The sequence below is a fragment of the Pongo abelii genome, chromosome 2 (genome assembly GCF_028885655.2).
Source record: "Pongo abelii isolate AG06213 chromosome 2, NHGRI_mPonAbe1-v2.0_pri, whole genome shotgun sequence".
Classification (NCBI taxonomy): Eukaryota; Metazoa; Chordata; class Mammalia; order Primates; family Hominidae; genus Pongo; species Pongo abelii.
Window position 1 is genome coordinate 141,168,277 of NC_085928.1, and position 19,769 is coordinate 141,188,045.

Below are 19,769 nucleotides of genomic sequence, written 5' to 3' on the forward strand. Positions count from 1 at the left end.
CTGAAAAACTACCTATTGGGTCCTATGCTTACTATATGGGTAATGAGATCAATTGTACTCCAAACCTCAGTGTCATGCAATATACTCATGTAACAAACCTGCACATGTAACCCCTGAATCTAAAATAAAAGTTGAAATATTTTTAAAAAGTTGGCTGCTATGATAATTATCAATAGAAGAAAAAAATTCATGAAGGCATTTTGTAAAAAACTATACAAATATCAGGGATGATTACTATTAAGAAGGCATCTGATTCATGGAAATGAAATAATTCATAAGCACCTGAAAATCTCAAGTGTATGCTCAGAAATTCATAGCTTCAAAACAACAACTCTGGGTCTAATTGTGTGGTCACTTTAATTTGGAATTTTCAGCTTTTTAAAACTTGATTATTAGCACTAAGATGGCCATTGGGACAGTTCAGTTCAATAAAGATGAATGAATATGGCATTTTACTGAAGTATTGCTGTGGTAAAATTCCTTAATAACACAGAGACCATATTATTCTGCTTTTTTAGTTCAATATAAAAGAAATTTAGCTAAGTAAGAGGGTGATAAGCAATTAGGAAGCAGTTCATACCCATGACGGTAATCTTGAAAATGGAATATTGGACCTAGAAGAAATTATGTGAAAGATGCAGGCATATCCAGTATACAGGCATATCCTGTATAGCTTACTAATTTTGTGACTCTGGGAAATGTCTGATCTGAGTATGCTTTATCTGTAAAATGGAAATAAAGATGCTAACTTCTGGGAATATGCTTATGAGTTTTGGGGATAATATAGGTTAGACACCTGATACTTGGTGCATAATAGATGCTCGATAATTATAATTTTCTATCATTAATGCAGACCAGATTACAGTTTCAAGCAGGCATACTTAAACACAGTAAAATCACATCACAGCAGGTACAGATTTTATGTTGTTTTAGAGTAGGGGTCAGCAAACTATGGCACATGAGCCAAATCTGGCTTACTGTTTGTTTTTGTGAATAAAGTTTTATTGGAACACTGCCACACTCATTCATTTTTGTATTGTCTATGGCTGTTTTCATGCTTCAAAGGCAGAACTGAGCAGTGGGGACAGAGATCAGGTGTCCTGCAAAACCTAAAATATTTATCAACTAGCCCTTTATTAAAAAGTTTGCCAGACTCTACTTTAGAGACAGATTTGTTTACTTATATTGCACCCCATCAAACTAGCATCATGCGAACACTGAAAGTGCAGTCTATAATGATTACTATTACATATGTGGAGTCCACCAGTGTCGGGATAGTTCCAATGCACCAATATGAATCCTTTCTCAAGAATGGGAAGAGAAAGAATCCTTTGTCAGCTTGAATGTTCCAAAGTGATTATTACATTTCTGCCTCTACTTACTTGTTAGATTAATTGCCGACTAGTTGCTAATGTAACAAATGTGCTTTACAAGTTAGAAAGTCCCTTTCTCTACTCAAAATTGCATTAACATTAGATAAATAAGTTATTTATCACAAACCTAAGCTATTTTATGTACTCACTCTCATTGAAGAGTGGGGAGATGATTGCTAGTCTGCTGAAAGACAAGTTAAAAATGACTGTTTCTGTCAAAAAGAATGGTGCATTTCTCTGTCACTGTGGTTTGCAAAAGTACTTAGTGCTTTCCCATATACCCTATGAGAGCGGTTCTCAAACTTTTGGTCTTAAGACCCCTTTACATTCTTAAAAGTTATTGGGGATCCCAAAGAGCTTTAGTTTTGTTGTATGTATTAATTTACCATATTATAAAACTGTTAAATTGTTAAAATATTGGTTACATTGTTTAAAAATAATAAAATAAACCTACTACATCATAACAAAAATAGTATTTTAATGGAAAAATTATTAGAATTATATTTTCTAATGGTGAGAAGAATGGTATTAGTTTACATTTTTGTAAACCAATTTAATGATTAGCTTAATAGAATGCAGCAGAATCCTTATATTTGTGCTGTATTCAATCTGTTGCGATATTAGGCATCATGCAGCCTCTGGAAAACTCCACTTTACATGTGTGAGAGAATGAGAGTGAACAAAGAAAATTATGTCTTAGCATTATTATGAAAATAGTATTGACTTCATGGGTTCCCCTGCAAAGGTATTGGGACCATGCATCACACTTGGAGGACTGCTACCTGACCTCCCCTCTTACCTCCCCTCTTCCTGGCTTCCTACTTCCCTGAAATACATGAAAACATTTCCAAGTCTTCCATATTCTGAGACCAAACCACCTTCTCTTCATTAACTCTCTGCTCCAAAAGACTTAGATTTTGTCAGGCAATCTGTTTGAGTCCCTCTCTTGCACTGATTTTTTTGTGAGTGTGTGCCTGTGTGGCTTTCAGTAAGTCATGCCACATCTCTGAATCTTAAAATTTTCATCTATAAAATCAGGCAGTTGGATTAGACAGTGGCTTTCTACCTAAAGTATGTAGACTCCTGGGGGCTACCAGAGTTACTGCCAAGGGACTGGAGATCCAGGCATCCTACAACCATTGTCTGAATTGGATATAACATATTTTTCCTACATATTCATACTTCAATTTTTAAATGTGTGTAGAAACTAGTGACTTTCATGATATTCATTAACATAATAAAAAATTAGGAGCATTGTTTATTTTATACTGACTTTTAGTCATACAATAACGAGATACAGTAAGTTTTAACTGCTAACATGTAGATAGTTATAAAATTGTTTAATGCTAAAAGCTAGAAAAGGGTCCTCCTTGAGAGCATCTGGGAACTATTTTTCCAGCTGTGACATGAAATAATTATATTATTTTATTCTATTTCTATCACAAAAATATTGTGGCAGTTCGCATTTTGTAAACACGACCACCGCAAGTTCATAGTCCATGTGCTTTTTCTCCAGTATGATTTTGCCACTGCCCTAACATGATGTGGAGTCCTAGAATCTGGGCTGGCCTTATGACTTACTTGCAACCAAAAGAATGCAGCAGAAGTGATGATGCATGACTTCCAAGGCCAGGAAGGGGTGAGAAAAGGCCACGGAGCGTCTCCCTTGTTCTCTTGAAATGCTTTTTCTGGAAGAAGCCAGATACTCTAAAGGAAGTGTGACTACCCCAGGACCACCATGTAGGCACTCTGGTAGACTGTTCCAGCTAAGCCCAGCCATTCAGCCGTCTCATGTGCCAGGCATGTGTGTAGAGCTAGTGTAGAACCTCCAGACAAGCTCATCCACCAGCTGAGTACCACTGAGTGGCTTGCATCAATATCATAGACAGCAGAACTGCTCAGTTGAACCCTGATTGAATTTCTGACCCTCACAATCATTAGCTATAATGGAATAGTTCTTCATTTAGGTTGCTAGATTTGATGGTTTACCATGCAGCAATAGAAAACCAGAGCAGTAGTATTGTGTCTTTGGGTAAATCATCATACCTTGCTGAGCCCTCATTTCCTGAAGAGGTTGTGTGAAATGATCTTTATAGTATCATTTTACTCCTCCATTCTACAACTTTGCCCTCCTTCCATCTGAGACCATTTACCTTCCAGTCCAAACTGGAGCAAAGATCTCTGATTTGTTCTCTGAATTACTAAGGATCTGGACAAGACACAGTCACATTATGAAGGAACTGGGGTCTCCAGCACTGGGGCATTGAGGCTCAGCAATGACCAGGGTCCTGGACAATCAGTACAGCCAATGGTGGGAATAGCCATTTAGAACCATTTTAAGTGCTGCAGGGGGCTCTTTCAGTTCTATGAGCAAGTGTTCATTTTACTAAAGGGAAACTGCTCAAACACTTCAAAGCCAACTGGTCCAACAAACCTCCAAGCCCCCTTTTACTGTAACATAAATCAGTTAGATGACAAATTAGAGGTACTTAAGAGCCTACTAAGTGTAGAGAAACCATTATAAGCCACTAAGCAAGTAGCTTAAAACTGCTATACACTGACCCAGTGGCTTATAATAGCACCAGGGAAGATACTACAAAGAAGTTTTGTGAGTTTTTCTGAAATTTGGAGAAGGAGCATAACAGTTGTGAAAAGGTGAAGTTAAAAGCTTGCTCCCAACTGACATCAATGCACACTGCAGTTCCCGGCACCTAGTTCATGCTAATGTTAAGAATGTAGCAGTCTGTGATAGTTTCATATAATCTACTCAAGACACTTTTAAAATCCAAATATAATTAGTTTATAAGGATAAAGTATTTCCTGATGTCCCCAGGTAGAATAAGTTGGCCTTACCAGGACACACTATTATATATCACTTATCACATTCCATTATGGATATAGTATTACTACATCATTTGTTTTTTAGATGTATGTTTTACTTCAGTGATGAATTCCAGGTTGCAGATGTGAGAGTGGAATGTCTATTTTTGATATGCCTTTTTTCCAGCACCTCATGCATAACAAGCACCCAACAAAGGTTTGGAAAATGAATGATGAATGAGTGAACAAATTAACAAATAAAAGAGTGAACCAGTGAATGCATAAATGGGCTGACTATTAATACCCAATAAATAGGAGTTGTACAAATGAATAAATGTGATACCACAGACACTTCTCAAAAGAAGACATTTATGCAGCCAAAAAACACATGAAAAAAATGCTCATCATCACTGGCCATCAGAGAAATGCAAATCAAAACCACAATGAGATACCATCTCACACCAGTTAGAATGGTGATCATTAAAAAGTCAGGAAACAACAGGTGCTGGAGAGGATGTGGAGAAATAGGAACACTTTTACAGTGTTAGTGGGACTGTAAACTAGTTCAACCATTGTGGAAGTCAGTGTGGCGATTCCTCAGGGATCTAGAACTAGAAATACCATTTGACCCAGCCATCCCATTACTGGGTATATACCCAAAGGATTATAAATCATGCTGCTATAAAGACACATGCATACGTATGTTTATTGCGGCACTATTCACAATAGCAAAGACTTGGAACCAACCCAAATGTCCAACAACGATAGACTGGATTAAGAAAATGTGGCACATATACACCATGGAATACTATGCAGCCATAAAAAAGGATGAGTTCATATCCCTTGTAGGGACATGGATGAAACTGGAAACCATCATTCTCAGCAAACTATCGCAAGGACAAAAAACCAAACACCGCATGTTCTCACTCATAGGTGGGAATTGAACAATGAGAACACATGGACACAGGAAGGGGAACATCACACTCTGGGGACTGTTGTGGGGTGGGGGGAGAGGGGAGGGATAGCATTAGGAGATATACCTAATGCTAAATGACGAGTTAATGGGTGCAGCACACCAACATGGCACATATATACATATGTAACAAACCTGCCCATTGTGCGCATGTACCCTAAAACTTTAAGTATAATAATAATAAAATTTAAAAAAAAAAGCTCTTAAACCTGTACTTGGCAAACATAGGTGCTTGGCAAACATAGGTGCTTAATAAATGTCATTTTTCTTCCCTTTCACATCTTCTTCTGTCCCTTAGAACGTCCCTAGAAATGGGGTTAAATCATATTTACTTGTGCACATCTCACCTGTGGCATTTGGAAACAGTCTTGGTGTCATAGAATTGTCCCGTTTTAATTACAGTCCCTTCCCCTTCTCATTAATCGCTTCTTAATGTGGGGGAAACCTTACTTTGTAGACCTCTCTGAATTTTTGGATCTGTTTGATAATGTGGGTGGAAAGGAAAAAATAGCTGCAGGGGGAAATCTGATTAAATTGTGTGCTAGCTTTATTACTTCTTCAATAAGGTTAATGCCAAACACTTTACCTTGTCATCCAATTTCCGTGCATTGAATGCAAGCTCAACATAGTCGTCATTGCCAGATAATTCTTCAGCAATCACCTAAAGGAAAAAGCACACATCAGCTGCAGTAGAGGGTAAACTCCTTAGCTCCAGAACCCATGAACAAATTTAGTTCCCGTTTGGTTCAAAACTCAACAAAGACAAATGTTGGGCAAAGAGCTTTTCCGCAACCCTAGTGACTACAGCACAGCAATTCTAGGTATTCAAGGGAACTCCCTGGAATAGACAGTGATAAATAACTAGACACCATTTATGCTGAGCATGAGATCATAAGAGATGGGACCCAAGCTGGAGGAAGAAATAGAAGAGCAGTTTGGAAGAGCTTCTTTCTTTAAAGGTCACGTGGCATTGGATAGTATTTCTATAATTAACTACAATGTCTCCTTTGGTAAATTATAGAGAAGAAAAAATAGCAATATTTCTTTACTGTTTTGAGTGAGACCAACAAGAAATGGTGCAATAAACTAGTTTCTATGTCAAATTTTTCTAATTCCTATTTTTCAAAAGACTGTCCCTGAGTTTTCTGAGATGAAGATGTGGGTATACGTAAGGATCTAAGCTCTAACACCCAAGTGCAGACCATTCCTGACAAAGATTTTGGTATAAGTGAAGAAATTACTGTCCAAAAGCCTTTCTCATAATAGGTCATTTTCCAATACTTAATAGTTAGTGACTCTCAACAAAGCCTTGGAGCAGAAATTGGTGGAGAAAGTCAGGAGAAAAATAATGACAACAAAAGCAACCAAAATCTATAAGCCAGTCAAGTTGCAGATAAGTTGAAACCTTTATAAATAATGTTAGGATTTACCATGTGTTCTGTGGCCACAGCACACGGATACGCTTATCAAATTGCTTCTATAAAGATACTGATAATTCAGTTTTACCTCTTTTCTATCTGAGCTCAACAATTCCATTACGAGTTGGGTCCATATGCTCTCAATAGTCACTGGTAGTATTCCAAATATTTTGGAAAATTTAAATTATTTACACTTAATCTTAAAGCTAAGATGGCTGCCTTAAGACAGATAGATCCTAAAATGTGTGAACAACTGAGAGTAGAGATTGTGAGTCCAGGTATATAGGAAAAACTCCAGAACTTGTTGATAACCCAAGAACTATCATATTTGTATTTTCCATTTGGTCCTCTTTTGTCCCTTACCACCTAAATGCCTCTTATACTTCATTTGATTACTGACCTTAAGTATTTTGTGGTCACAGACACCTTTGGAAAACTGATGAAAGTTATGATTTTCACCATCTGCAGAGACCTAGAAAATTTCACGCACCTTTTCAAGTGTTTTCTAGAAGCTATTAAAGCCAATGTTTTGATCTAAAGACTCAAAGTTGAGGAGCATTTAAATACTTAAAATTAAATGGGGCCAGGGGCGGTGGCTCACGCCTGTAATCCCAGCACTTTGGGAGGCCGAGGCGGGCGGATCACGAGGTCAGGAGATCGAGCCCATCCTGGCTAACATGGTGAAATCCCATTTATACTAAAAAAATACAAAAAAATTATCCGGGTGTGGTGGCGGGCACCTGTAGTCCCAGCTACTCGGGAGGCTGAGGCAGGAGAATGGCGAGAACCCAGGTGGCGGAGCTTGCAGTGGGACGAGATTGTGCCACTGCACTCCAGCCTGGGCGACTGGGCAAGACTCCATCTCAAAAAAAAAAAAAAAAGAAAAAGATCAAACTTTTCTTGGATGTGTGGAGAAAGAAAATCTCAGAATATCTCAGAGAAAATATGACAAGATGAGATTTTGTTCTTTTGAGAAAGAACCATAGCAAATTCACACCTGGATCTACTGGTTTTGTGGGCTTTGGGAGTGAACCCGTGGGTCCATGGCTTTTCAGAGCACCATCAGTGTCTTCAAAGAACACTTTGATTCATGATTGAAGATGGCAGTCAAGAAAAAGCTTTAACATGACAGTGCCATTTAAAATATTCAAGCAACAAACTCAAATAAGTTCTTGTGAGAATGGCCACAACTTTCACTGACAGCTCTTTTGAATTTTTTCCTGTGCTTAAAAAAAAAAAAAAAAAAAAAAAATCAGGGCCAGGTGCAGTGGCTCACACCTGTAATCCCAGCACTTTGGGAAGCCGAGGCGGGCAGATCACAAGGTCAAGTGTTGGAGACCAGCCTGGCCAATATAGTGAAACTCCATCTCTACTAAAAATACAAAAATTAGCTGGGTGTGGTGGCAGGTGCCTGTAATCCCAGCTACTTGGGAGGCTGAGGCAGGAGAATCATTTGAACCCGGAAGGCAGAGGTTGTAGTGAGCCAAGATCATGCCATTGCACTCCAGTCTAGGTGACAGGGCGAGACACTGTCTCAAAAAAAAAAAAAAAAAAAAAAAAAAGTTCCGTTTCTCTCTAGTTAAAAAGGAATGTTCAAAAGAACTCAAGAGGTCCACTTGCTGGCAATTTCCGTCTCTAGCAATTCAGAATTTCCTCGTAGTTTTTTCTACCTTGTTTCTTTTGCTTGTCTTTTTGTTTGTTTATTTTTTCGCTCCATACATCCTAATGGTTGGACCACATTCTCTAACTTTTTCAAGGTCTCTAATAGAAGATGTCAAAGTTTCAAATACCAGGCATTCCATTTGAAAATGTAAGCTCTTATTTAGAAATTCTAGCATTACCCAATAGAACATTCTGCAATTACAGAAATGTTTTATAATCTACCCTGTCCCATATGGTAGCTGCTAACCACTTGTAACTATTGAGCACTGAATATGTGACCAGTGTGATTAAAGAACTGAATATTTACTTTAATTTTAAATAGTTTTATTAAAATTTAAATAATCACATGTGGCTAGTGGCTACTGAATCACACAGTAAACCTCCAAACTATTATATCAAAGAGGAGTGTTAAATGCTGAGCTCTTTGTTTCTCAGGCAACAAGCCAAACCTTGAAGTAAATGCTATCAAAGCAAAATTTTAATTCTCAAAATAAATGAGAGACAAGGACAGGTAGCTTTGTAGCTTTGATGGTGTGAAAATGCTAGACAATTCCATAATCTCACTGTGCTCAACAACTACATCTTTCTCCTCCACTAAAATCTATCTTGCAATTGCCGAAGTGCTTACTAGAATTAAATAACCTTATTTTCAAACGCTTTTCCTTTTTAATTTTTCCTAGAGTTAGAAGGATCAAAACTGTATTTCCAGAAAAGAGAAAGAAAGAAAAACAAGGGAGTGATTTCAATAATTCAGTAGTTGTGGCACCAACTCCCAATATCAGAAAGTCTGCTTCCCAAGTGCCCGGTTTGGGCTGGCCAGTCCGCCCAGGCTCTCTCCGCTCAGGCAGACAGCTGCTTAGGGAGGGCTTGCTTACCGTGATGGAAGATTTCCCTGCTGTGTTCCCATGCTTCAGCAAGGATTTGGACAGCTTTCTCTGGGAAACAATCTGCACAAAAGAAAACAAAATGTAGAGATACTAGTCATTTAACTGCAGATCTATTTTTAAAACTTTTTTTTTTTAAACAACACTCTGCATTCATATTTGTGTCAATTTATATTTCAAGGTTTGTCAATGAGCCTCTCCTAATATAAGTTATTCCCTTTTCTCTTTCTTCTTATGGTGTATGATATGAGAGAGTTAGTGAGTGAAGAATTACAGATAATGCAGTCAATTGGGAGGTGGCTTAATTGCTGATGAAGGATTTACATTAAAATTAGACAGACAACTTTGAACACGTATGTTAAGACAAAGCAGATAAAGTTTCAAAATGATCTCAAATATATCATTAAGCTTCCAGGCAAAGTGGGGGATGGGGTGCAGGGAGGGAAAAGAACTAAAGGGCTAAATATAACCTCTGGAATTCTATTTTTAATATATTCATTAGGAAGCCATAAAGTAAGTCATCAGAAAACTGATGCTCAGACAAGTCAACAGGAGTAATTGGGGTTGTCTTCATGATTCAATGCCAATGCACCTTTGCAATGACAACTAAAATCATCATCATATTGAAAGCTATTCCTAGCAGAACTTGCCCCATTCTGTTTTTCCTCTTTCTTCCTTTTTTGAAAGAGAAGTTTGACAAGGCATTGAAGCCATGATTGGTTGGCAACCCATGATTCTCAAAGAAGAAAAGGGCTAAAAGATCTAGAACTAGAAATACCATTTGACCCAGCCATCCCATTACTGGGTATATACCCGAAGGACTATAAATCATGCTGCTATAAAGACACATGCACACGTATGTTTATTGCGGCACTATTCACAATAGCAAAGACTTGGAACCAACCCAAATGTCCATCAATGATAGACTGGATTAAGAAAATGTAGCACATATACACTATGGAATATTATGCAGCCATAAAAAAGGATGAGTTCATGTCCTTTGTAGGGACATGGATGAAGCTGGAAACCATCATTCTCAGCAAACTATCGCAAGGACAAAAAACCAAACACCGCATGTTCTCACTCATAGGTGAGAATTGAACAATGAGAACACTTGGACACAGGAAGGGGAACATCACACACCAGGACCTGTCATGAGGTGGGGGGAGGGGGGAGGGATAGCATTAGGAGATATAACTAATGTAAATGATAAGTTAATGGGTGCAGCACACCAACATGGCCCATGTATACTTATGTAACAAACCTGCATGTTATGCACATGTACCCTACAACTTAAAGTATAATTAAAAACAAACAAACAAAAGAACCAAGTTAAAGCTACACTCATGCTTAGAGGGAACAACATCATCCACTGTGGCTGGAAGCTTCTATTTAACATGGTCCACAATGAACCTAGCTTCATAATATTCATGCTATTGTGTAATATTCTCCCTTCAAGTGTGGGATGGACCCAGTGACTTGCTTCTACAAAATAGAATAATACAAAAGTGATGGGATATCACTTCTCAGAATAGGTTACAAAATGACTGTGACTTCTTATCTCTTATCACTATCTTATATCTTATATGAGATGATATCTTATATCTTACCACTATCTCTCATTCTTTCTCTCTCTCAGAGCCTTTGCTCTGGAGGAAGCCAGCTGACAGATTGTGAGTAGTCCTATAGACAGACCATGTGGCAAGAAATTGAAGTCTCTGGCTAACAGCCAGGAGCATAAGCCTGGAAGAAGATTCTCTTCTAAGTTGACCCTTGAGATAACTGCACCGTGATTGCAGCTTCATGAGAGACCCTTGCATTTGGCACTAGTAGAGACTTGGTGTTTTCATTGCTGTAACACAGAGACAAAAATATATGAAGAGGACTCAGAAAAGCTGTACCCTGATTCCTGACATATAGCAACTGAGATAACAAATGTTTCGTTTTTTAAGCTTTTGAAGTAATTTTTTTAAGTTTTGAAATAATTTTTTATTAGCAGAGAGCAATGATACTCTACATATATTATTCACAGATAGACAGGAAAGGAGATCACCATGAAAGGCCAGGAGGTAAACTCATTCTTTGAAATCTTCATATATTTTTGTCTCTGTGTTACAGCAATGAAAATATCAAGTCTCTACTAGTGCCAAACGCAAGAAGTCCAGAGAACTTCCCTAGGACAAGCAGATTTAAAGATCTTGATGTTCAGTCTGCTATAATCTGAAGAGAAAATATTTCTGTAAAAAAATCACCTAGTAATGATGACGATGATCATGATCATGATTGTGGTGACGATGACAACAATGATAGCAACGTAGCAATGGAAACTCTCACTTAAGGAGTACATATTATGTTACAGATGCTTTATTCATTCTACAAATATTTATTTGGCCCCCACTGTATGCTAGACTTGGTGGTAGGCACTAAGAATAGAGTGGTAAGTAAAATCTGATGCAATGTCTAACCTCATGGAGTTTACAGTTTCTCTGCAGGTTTTTTTCCAGCAAGGGAAGTGGGGAAGACACATGAGTAAATGACAAAACAAGGGTCATCTGTAAGCAGTAGCCAGATCAACATCTGACTAAAGAAAGGCAACATATCCCATTTCCCAAACAAATCTGGTCTCAGAAACACTAATGTCCATTGTCATTGTGTTTCATCCACATTGGTTACCTACTCCCCTGATGTCTGGAGACCCCAACAACCCTCTTGGCCCTATAATAGCCCACTCATTGCATTAGCAGGTGTGGGTAGACAATTTTTTACAGACAGTGTCTTACAAGATTCACATTGTCTTTATTCAAGGGAGAGTAAAGGAGACTAATCCCAAGAGAACCTGGATGGCCATAGTTCTCTCTACTCACTCTTAACTTATCTAGAAATACCAATGTTTCCATTTGCAGGGAATGAAGAAAATGCTACTATATGCCAGCCGTTGCCTTTTGCAAATGCTAGGAAGATAAGCAATTTCCCAGGAAATATCCCTTCTTAGGAAATGGGCATTTGGGTATACAAGTGGTGTTTTACAGCCTCGAGGTTTCCATTTCAGCTCCAAGGAATGAGTAATAATCAGGGTTTTGAATATTTCATTGTAATAATGATGGACAAGCAATGAGTTGCCATTGATGTTGCTATTCTCAGGACAGTTGGGCAAAAATAGCAGGGAAGCCCAGCTGGAGCAGTGATCTATAGAGAAAAGCCTATTTGTTGCAAATCCCACTTATCATGTATACTTTGTTGCAGCTGCAGCAATTGCACCCAGCTCAAAAATGCTTTAGGTCTTGACAGAAGACGAGAAAGTCAGAGTCACAAGGACTCTCACCCTGGCTTCAGCTGACATTTGAGGCCAACAAATAGCAAATTGTGCCTGACATCAAGGTTAAAAGGGATGCATTTGTCAGAAGTTCCTTAATTTGATTCTTTATACCCTATGATGGGGTCACAGCTGCAAAACCTTAGTATTCAACAAAAGGGTGAAGTGTAGAGGGAAGAAATAGAAGTTGAAATACTCTTTTTAGCAAGGTTGGACCAGAGAGGGCTTAGTACCATTAGCCCTCTTATCTGCATCCACCCACGGATCTGGGGAGAAGTGGTTCTTCTCTAGTAAAATGGACAATGGCTTCTAACAGCATGGGTCTTCAATTTTAGAAAAATGCACTGTTTCATTAAGTGGGAACAAAGCAAGGAGAATAAACTGGTCAGTATTTCAACAAGTTTATATTCAGCTGAACTTTATTCCGAAGCCTTTCAAAACAGTCATTTTGGGAACTAGACAGTCAGTTTTCATGAGGCTGCTTTTATTGAAAATATTTTCAGAAATATTTTTTGATATTCTTTAAAACAGTTACAATAACAAATATTTATTGAATACTTTCTAGGTACCAGTTTCTGTTCATAGGCTACAATGGTGAGTAGAAACAGATTAAAAACATCTTACAATGTAGTGAAATCTCTGCTAGCTTTAATTTGATAGCCCCAAAACATGCATTATAGAACTTTTATTCCTTAAAAGGTAAATGCATATTATTTGAAAAAGTGTTTGTGTAAATAAGTTTGGAATTTATGGGATTGTATAAAGTTTAACATTTCAACTGCAGGACTTCAACAGAGCTTTAGTTGTGAATCCCATGAAACAAGCATTCCTTACACTTGTTTGGCCCTAGAATTCTTTGGTACAGGAGTCTCTCCAGTGTTTTGCAAACTCCTAGTACAATTACTAGGGCCAGCCACTACAGAGAACTAAGGTTTCCTGGTCTCTCACTGTAGCAGGCAAGGAAAACCTGCCCAGAACTGCCCAGGCCTCCCTCTTGCAGAGCTGGTAGGGCTTCTAACAGCCAATTCAGGCATCTCTTTGCCTGAAAGTTTCCTCTGGTATCCATGGCTACCATCCACAAGCACAGCAAGATGGAAGTGGGGAGGTAGGCATCTCTTAGGAAGCAGATCTCAACCAGTGACTGATGGTCTTTGGTACATAAATATCTCGGCTCTTTTGCCTCAGTAGTGAGGGCTGACACTGGGTGTTTGTTCAATATGGGTGCCTGACTTGTCCCAGTGAAATGAAGCTCCAGTCTCTCTCGGTGGTGATTTGTTAACTAATGCACCCTTTATTTTATTGGCTGTTTTCTCTTTGCTATCTCACTTCTCTTTTTCTCTCCTTCTGTGTCCTTCACCTCACGAATAATTTACTTACCCTCCAATGCTTGACTGTGTCTGGAGGAACACAACCAAGACACTTATTCTGTGACAGATGATATGTGGAACACTTAATGCTAATTAGATGAACTCATTTATTGTCATTTAATGATCAAACTCTTTCTTGTCTCCAAGCAATTGGGATGAAGGAATCAAGTCTTAGAGAAATTGAGAAGTTCATCTAAGGTCACTTAGTGTTATGGATGAAATTGTGTATCCCATATTGAAGGTGTAACCCCCAGAGTCACTGTATTTGGAGATAAAATCTTTAAGGAGATAATTAAGGTCAAATGAGGTCATAAGGGTAGGGCCCCAATCTGATCGGTCTGGTGTCCTTATAAGAAGAGACACCTGATCATGCACATACACGAACTCACACACATTCTCTCCCTCCCTCCCCTCCTACCTTCCCACCCACTTTTCCCTTCTTCCTCCACTCTTCATCCTCACTTTCTCTTCTCTCCCTTCAATTGAAAATTTTTATTCATTTTTCAAGCTCTACATGAGAAGTTTGGAATCATTGCTGTGGAGGAAAGTGAAGTCACTTGTGGGACCAAGAAGGACTTTATCCTTGCTACTCACATTGTGTACCACTCCCCCATCCAACAGCAGCAGCAAGGCTGGGGAGCTTGTTAGAAATGCAGAATCTCAGCCCCACCCCAGACCCACTGAATCCAAATCTGCATTTTAAGGAGACCCTCAGGTGCTCTGCAGGCACATTGATGTTGAGAAGCACTGAGCTAGAAAGGGAGAATTGCATGTAGAAAAACAGTTTAAATATAAAATGCTCAGATTTTTAAAAATTATCTTTGGAAGGACTTTTGAATTAATCTGTTCTGCTGATTTGGACTTTCATTAATAGGTAAAAGTTGTAGAAACTGAGGAAGGCACAATGCTGACACTTTCTTGGCCACTCTGAGGAAGGAAAGGGTGATGTGCATGTGTGTCTACATTTTATGCAAATTCAGTACAGTCTTCAGCTGCCCGGTGGAGACCTACAAAAGCACCACCCTAGGGAGGATGAGTCAGAATAACAAGAGCAATAGGTATTCTATTAGTTTGGGCTTCCTGTCTTAAGCTTTCCATTTCACAGCGTTCTAATTACTTCAAGTGTAATTACAGGCTTTTACCCTGTCTCTGACTTCATTAGCAAGGGAAGGAATGGAAGGAGGGTTTGAGAGAGAGTTTTAAGTACTGCTTGTGTATTAATTATACACCTTTGCCTCATCTCTTGGGTAATGCCTTGTTATCATTACAAATGACCCAGCTCAGTTATTAGTCAGAGGCCATCTGCCCCACACTTCACCCCCACCTCCACTTCTCATCTCCCTCCCCCAGCCACACCAGGTGGCAGCCAGGAGAAAGAGAAAAGGACCCACATCCCCTAGCACCTAATGTCCCAGCCAGAGCATTTTGTCAGGTCAATGGCACGTGGTATCTTTTCAATCACTGCCTTTGGTGGGTTGTGAGTTGTCTTCAGTGAGGCTTGACACCTGAATGTTAGCAGTTCATAGGACAGAAGATGCTTGAAGGAATTCTTTGACCATTTTTAAGTGAAAAAGGCAAACTCCCACTTTGAGATACTATAGTTAGGCCAAGTATTTTTGTTATTACTTTTTCACAGGGAAAAAGACCACAGGCTCAAAAATAACTAAGGTCACACAACTATTAAACGGTCATAATAAACACTACTTTCAAATCACCGATTATGTGACAGCTACCACTATAAAGTACCTTATGTATATTGATTCACTTAATTCTCATGACAGCTCTGCAAGGTAAGTATTATAAGCTTATGTATGAATGAGAAAATTGAGGTATACAGAATTGTAAACCAAAATTAAAATTCTAAGCCCCCTGACCATCTGAATGGATTCCTCCTCTTGGCCAAGGGCATTCCAAAGTTAACCTAAGAAAACTAGTTTAGGCTATGATAGGAAGGGGGAGTCAGACATGCCTCATTATACCCTCCTCCCTTTTGGAATTCAGGCCCAGCTGACCAGCATTAACATCAACATAGACTTTAAGACTCTTTAAGTCTGATAAGAAACATTTGCCATCTTTTCTTTGACGCCTGCTGCCTGGACGCTTCATCTGCATGATAAAATCTTGGTCTTATCAACCCCATATCTTAATCCAGGCATTCTTTTCTATTAATTCCAAGTCTTTAGGCAGTAACTTAACTGTTTCAACCCATTGCCAACCAGAAAGTTTTTGAATCTATCTATGATCCAGATGCCCCCCACCCCACTTCTAGTTGCCTCGTCTTTCCAGACTGAACCGATGTATATCTTACATGTATTGATTAATGTCTTATGTCTCCCTAAAATGTTGTAGCCTGACCACCTTGGGCTCATGTTCTCAGGTTTTCCTGAAGGATGTGTCGTGGGCCATTGGTCACTCATATTTGGCTCAGAATAAATCCCTTCAAATATTTTACATAGTTTAACTCTTTTCATTGACCAAATATATTCACTTGCTAGGGCCTCCATAACAAATGACCATAAACTTTGTGGTTTAAAACAACAGAAATATGTCATGGCTCTGGAGGGAAAAAGTTTGAAATCAAGGTATTGGCAGAGCCACACTGTCTCCAGAGGCTTTAGGGGAGATTCTGCTTCTTGTCTCTTCTAGCGTCTGGTGGCTGCTGCAGCTCCTCAGCTTGTGGCTGCCTCACTCTACCTCCTTCTTCACATGGTCCTTTTCTCTTCTGTCTCTCCTCTGTGTCACTAGAATTGGGGCCCACCTGGTTAATCCAGGATGACCTTCTCATCTTGAGATCCTTTACTTAATTAGATCTGCAAAGGCTCTTTCAAATAAATTCATATTCACAGGATTTAGGACTCAGGGTATGGACATATCTTTTTCAGGGCCACTGTTTAGCCCACTACAGAGAGTTAAGTAACTTGCTCAAGATTCCATAGCCAGTAATGAGCAGAGCTGGGGTTTGAATCCAGACAGTCCAGTTCCAGAGTTCATTCCCTTAACTGCTAAACTCTCCTGTCTCTGATAAATGACAGAGGCAGGACTTGATCAGGCCCTGAGCTAAACTTTATGAGATACACAAAGCAATTCATACTCACTCTTCATCCTCAAGGAACTTACCATTGAGGAGAGTTCCCTCTTACTCAAACCACTACAAGGGCCACTGAACCAGCCCCCTAGCTTCACTCTTGCTGTAGAATGGTAGAGCAAGCATCACACATAAGGCTCCAAATAGTCTCCCTGCTATGGAACCCTGGGCAGATTAACCTCTCTGAGCCTCAGTTTCCTCATCTGTGAAATGGTACTATTTTCTACTCCATGGGTTTATTGTTTATCTAATGAGCATTAACAAGATCCCAGCATCAGTCATATACAAATGTTTGGGAAATGCTATTTTCCTCTCTCATTCAATAAATCCCCACGTAGAGATAATTATAGTCACCTATTGGCTTGGACTGGGGTCCTGGCTGTGGAATGGGTGAAAAGGGGTGGACAGTAGAGATATTTGAGACACTGAATTGATGGGCCTTCATGACTGATTGATGGGCTGTGGGATAGAGAGTGAATGAGAGGCATGAGGGAAAGCTCCTGGGCTCTGGACCTCTGGCTCCTGGGAAGAAGAAGGAGCTACTGAGTGAGTAGGACACATTAGAGGAAGGGGAAGATGGCAAGGGGTGTGGAGAGGGTAAGAGGGGATGAAGAGCTTGGTTTTGGGCTGCTGAGTTTGAGATGTCTGTGAGTCATAAAAGTGGAATTAATATCTAGAGAATGCTGAATACATGAGTCTGGGCTCAAAGAAGAGTCCTGAGCTAAGACTCTCCAAGTATAGATGATAAGTGGAAGGGCAGGAGCTGATGGAGGAATATATAAAGAAAGAAAAGGGTGTGAGAGTGAGGCAGTCTTCCAAGCTGAGAACCACAGTGATGTCTCCTGTCTTCACTGTACCCTCAGCCTCTGAATAAACCCTCTGATGGGACCAGCCCCCAAGGCCAAGGGGGAGCTGAGGGATGACACACTCTCCTCTGTGTCTTCTCTGCTCAGGCTGGGGCTGGCGAAGGCTCTGTGGGGGGACATTCAACTAGGACAGAGGCTGTATCCTTGTTTTTGGGGTGATAGAAGCTTCAAAAGAAAGGAAGTGAAAAGTTGGAGGTGTTAGGATGCAGGAAAAAAGGCACCTTTGTGCACTGAAAGGGGCAGTGTAAGTTGCTAGTTTTTCTTTGGTGATATTTGGCAGTTTATAGCAAGGACCTTAAAATGAATCCTCAAATATTACACTGTTACTAATAATCAGTGTCTGAGGGCATAAAGATTTATATATGTGTGTGTATATATATATGTATATATACACATATAACATAATACTCATAAAAATGTTGTAATTCTAAAAAACTGGAAACAGCCTTAATGTCCATGGTAAGTGGACACATTACATGAATTCTGATATCAGGATGTTTAGTAGTTATCTCTTAATGGTAGGCTTTTTATTAGTTATCTCTCAATGGTGGTGATTTTATTTTTTCTATTTCTAAATAGTTTTTGCAATGAGCCTATATTATCTTTGCATACAGAAAAACAATAAAGCCATTTCCTACAAATAATGCAAAGGAGGGATGGAAAATTCTTGCTTGGCTTAAACTGATATCATGTGAGAGAATTTCTTGGGTGTCTGGAGGAAGAGCCTGGGATGCTGGTCCCACAGCCTCTAATAGAGCTGAAGGAGAGTCATAGCAGCAAGAGATCCCAGCAGTTGTTAGAGTGTAGTGTCTGGTGAACCTGGGGACCCGATCATTTAAACGCCCTATCCCTGTGGATCCATTGGTGATGCAGGCTTTGCAGATGTTGTTTCTCAGCAATCAGCCATTCTCTAAATCTTGTGTTAAAAGTGTTGGCAAAGAGGTTGTTGCAGACTGACCAAGGCATGGAACTCTTTAGTAGTTGAGGTGGGGATGTTATCTCAGAGCCAGAAGTCTGAGTTTAACTCATGCCTCCCTCATTAGAAAATCGTGTGCTCCTAAGCAAGTTACTTCAAGGTTCAAATGCTTAGCAGCAAAATGAAGAAATAATGACACTTGCCCTCAGGGGGGTTTGTGAGGATTAAATGAGATAATTGGTACGAAGCTTTCAGCATAGGGTCTGGCAGAATATAAGAACTCTTGCTCTTCCCTCTGCCTGGAACACTTTTCTGGATGTCTTTACATGGTTCATGCCCACACTTTTACACTTTATTCTGACTTCCTGACATTCCTACCTAAATTAGCACCCACTCCCTTCCTGCCACCCTCTATTTCTTATCCCATGTGTGCTTTCTTTCAGGAGATCATTATTATCTGTTATTGTATCATGTAGGAATAGGTAAGCTCCATGAGGCAGGGCTTTGCCTCCTTTGTTCACAGCTGAATCTGCAGTGCCTACAAGAGTGTCTGGCACATAGTAAGTTCCAATAAGTGGATAAAGAATCCATATATATTTATTTGAATAAGTGAATACGTGTATATTAGCTTTTGATTATTATTGAGAGCATTAGATAGATGCATTATTCATTGAATACATATCAGTTATTTTCAGATTATTGTTACCCTTAACTGCCATATAAACAATAGATCCATGTCAAGGGAAAGATGGGGTCTAACACATTTCTTAGAACTTTTGGTCCAAGAGTATTTTGGTGGAGTGTCCATTTGCAGATAGATGTTACAGGTCTGCCTGAACTGGGAAAAAGAGACTTGTTAGATATAGGAGCCAATTTATCAACTTGTGAGGAAGGACACTTTTATCCTCACTCTGTGGGCAGTTTTACAGTGACAGCATTTGGGAAGAATTGCTACTCTACCTTTTCAAATTTACACAGGCTTGTAGCAATTGAAAGTGGCATAGTAGGCAAGGTCGTATAATGAGAAGGCAGGTATTGAAATCAGAACAACTTAGGTTTGAAATTTCGCTCTGCAACTTACTGTCAGTGTAC

General features: G+C 39.3%; 1 protein-coding gene across 1 annotated transcript in view; it reads right to left on the reverse strand.

Moving 5' to 3' along the window:
- The window catches only part of CPNE4 (copine 4), a 767,841-nt gene that overhangs the window by 154,253 nt on the left and 593,819 nt on the right, over positions 1-19,769 (reverse strand). Inside the window, exons 12-13 of the mRNA XM_024245287.3 lie at positions 9,122-9,193; positions 5,753-5,827 (exon numbers count right to left, since the gene is read on the reverse strand). Of these exons, the coding sequence (XP_024101055.1) occupies positions 5,753-5,827; positions 9,122-9,193 (147 nt within the window). The remainder of the gene's footprint in view (positions 1-5,752; positions 5,828-9,121; positions 9,194-19,769) is intronic.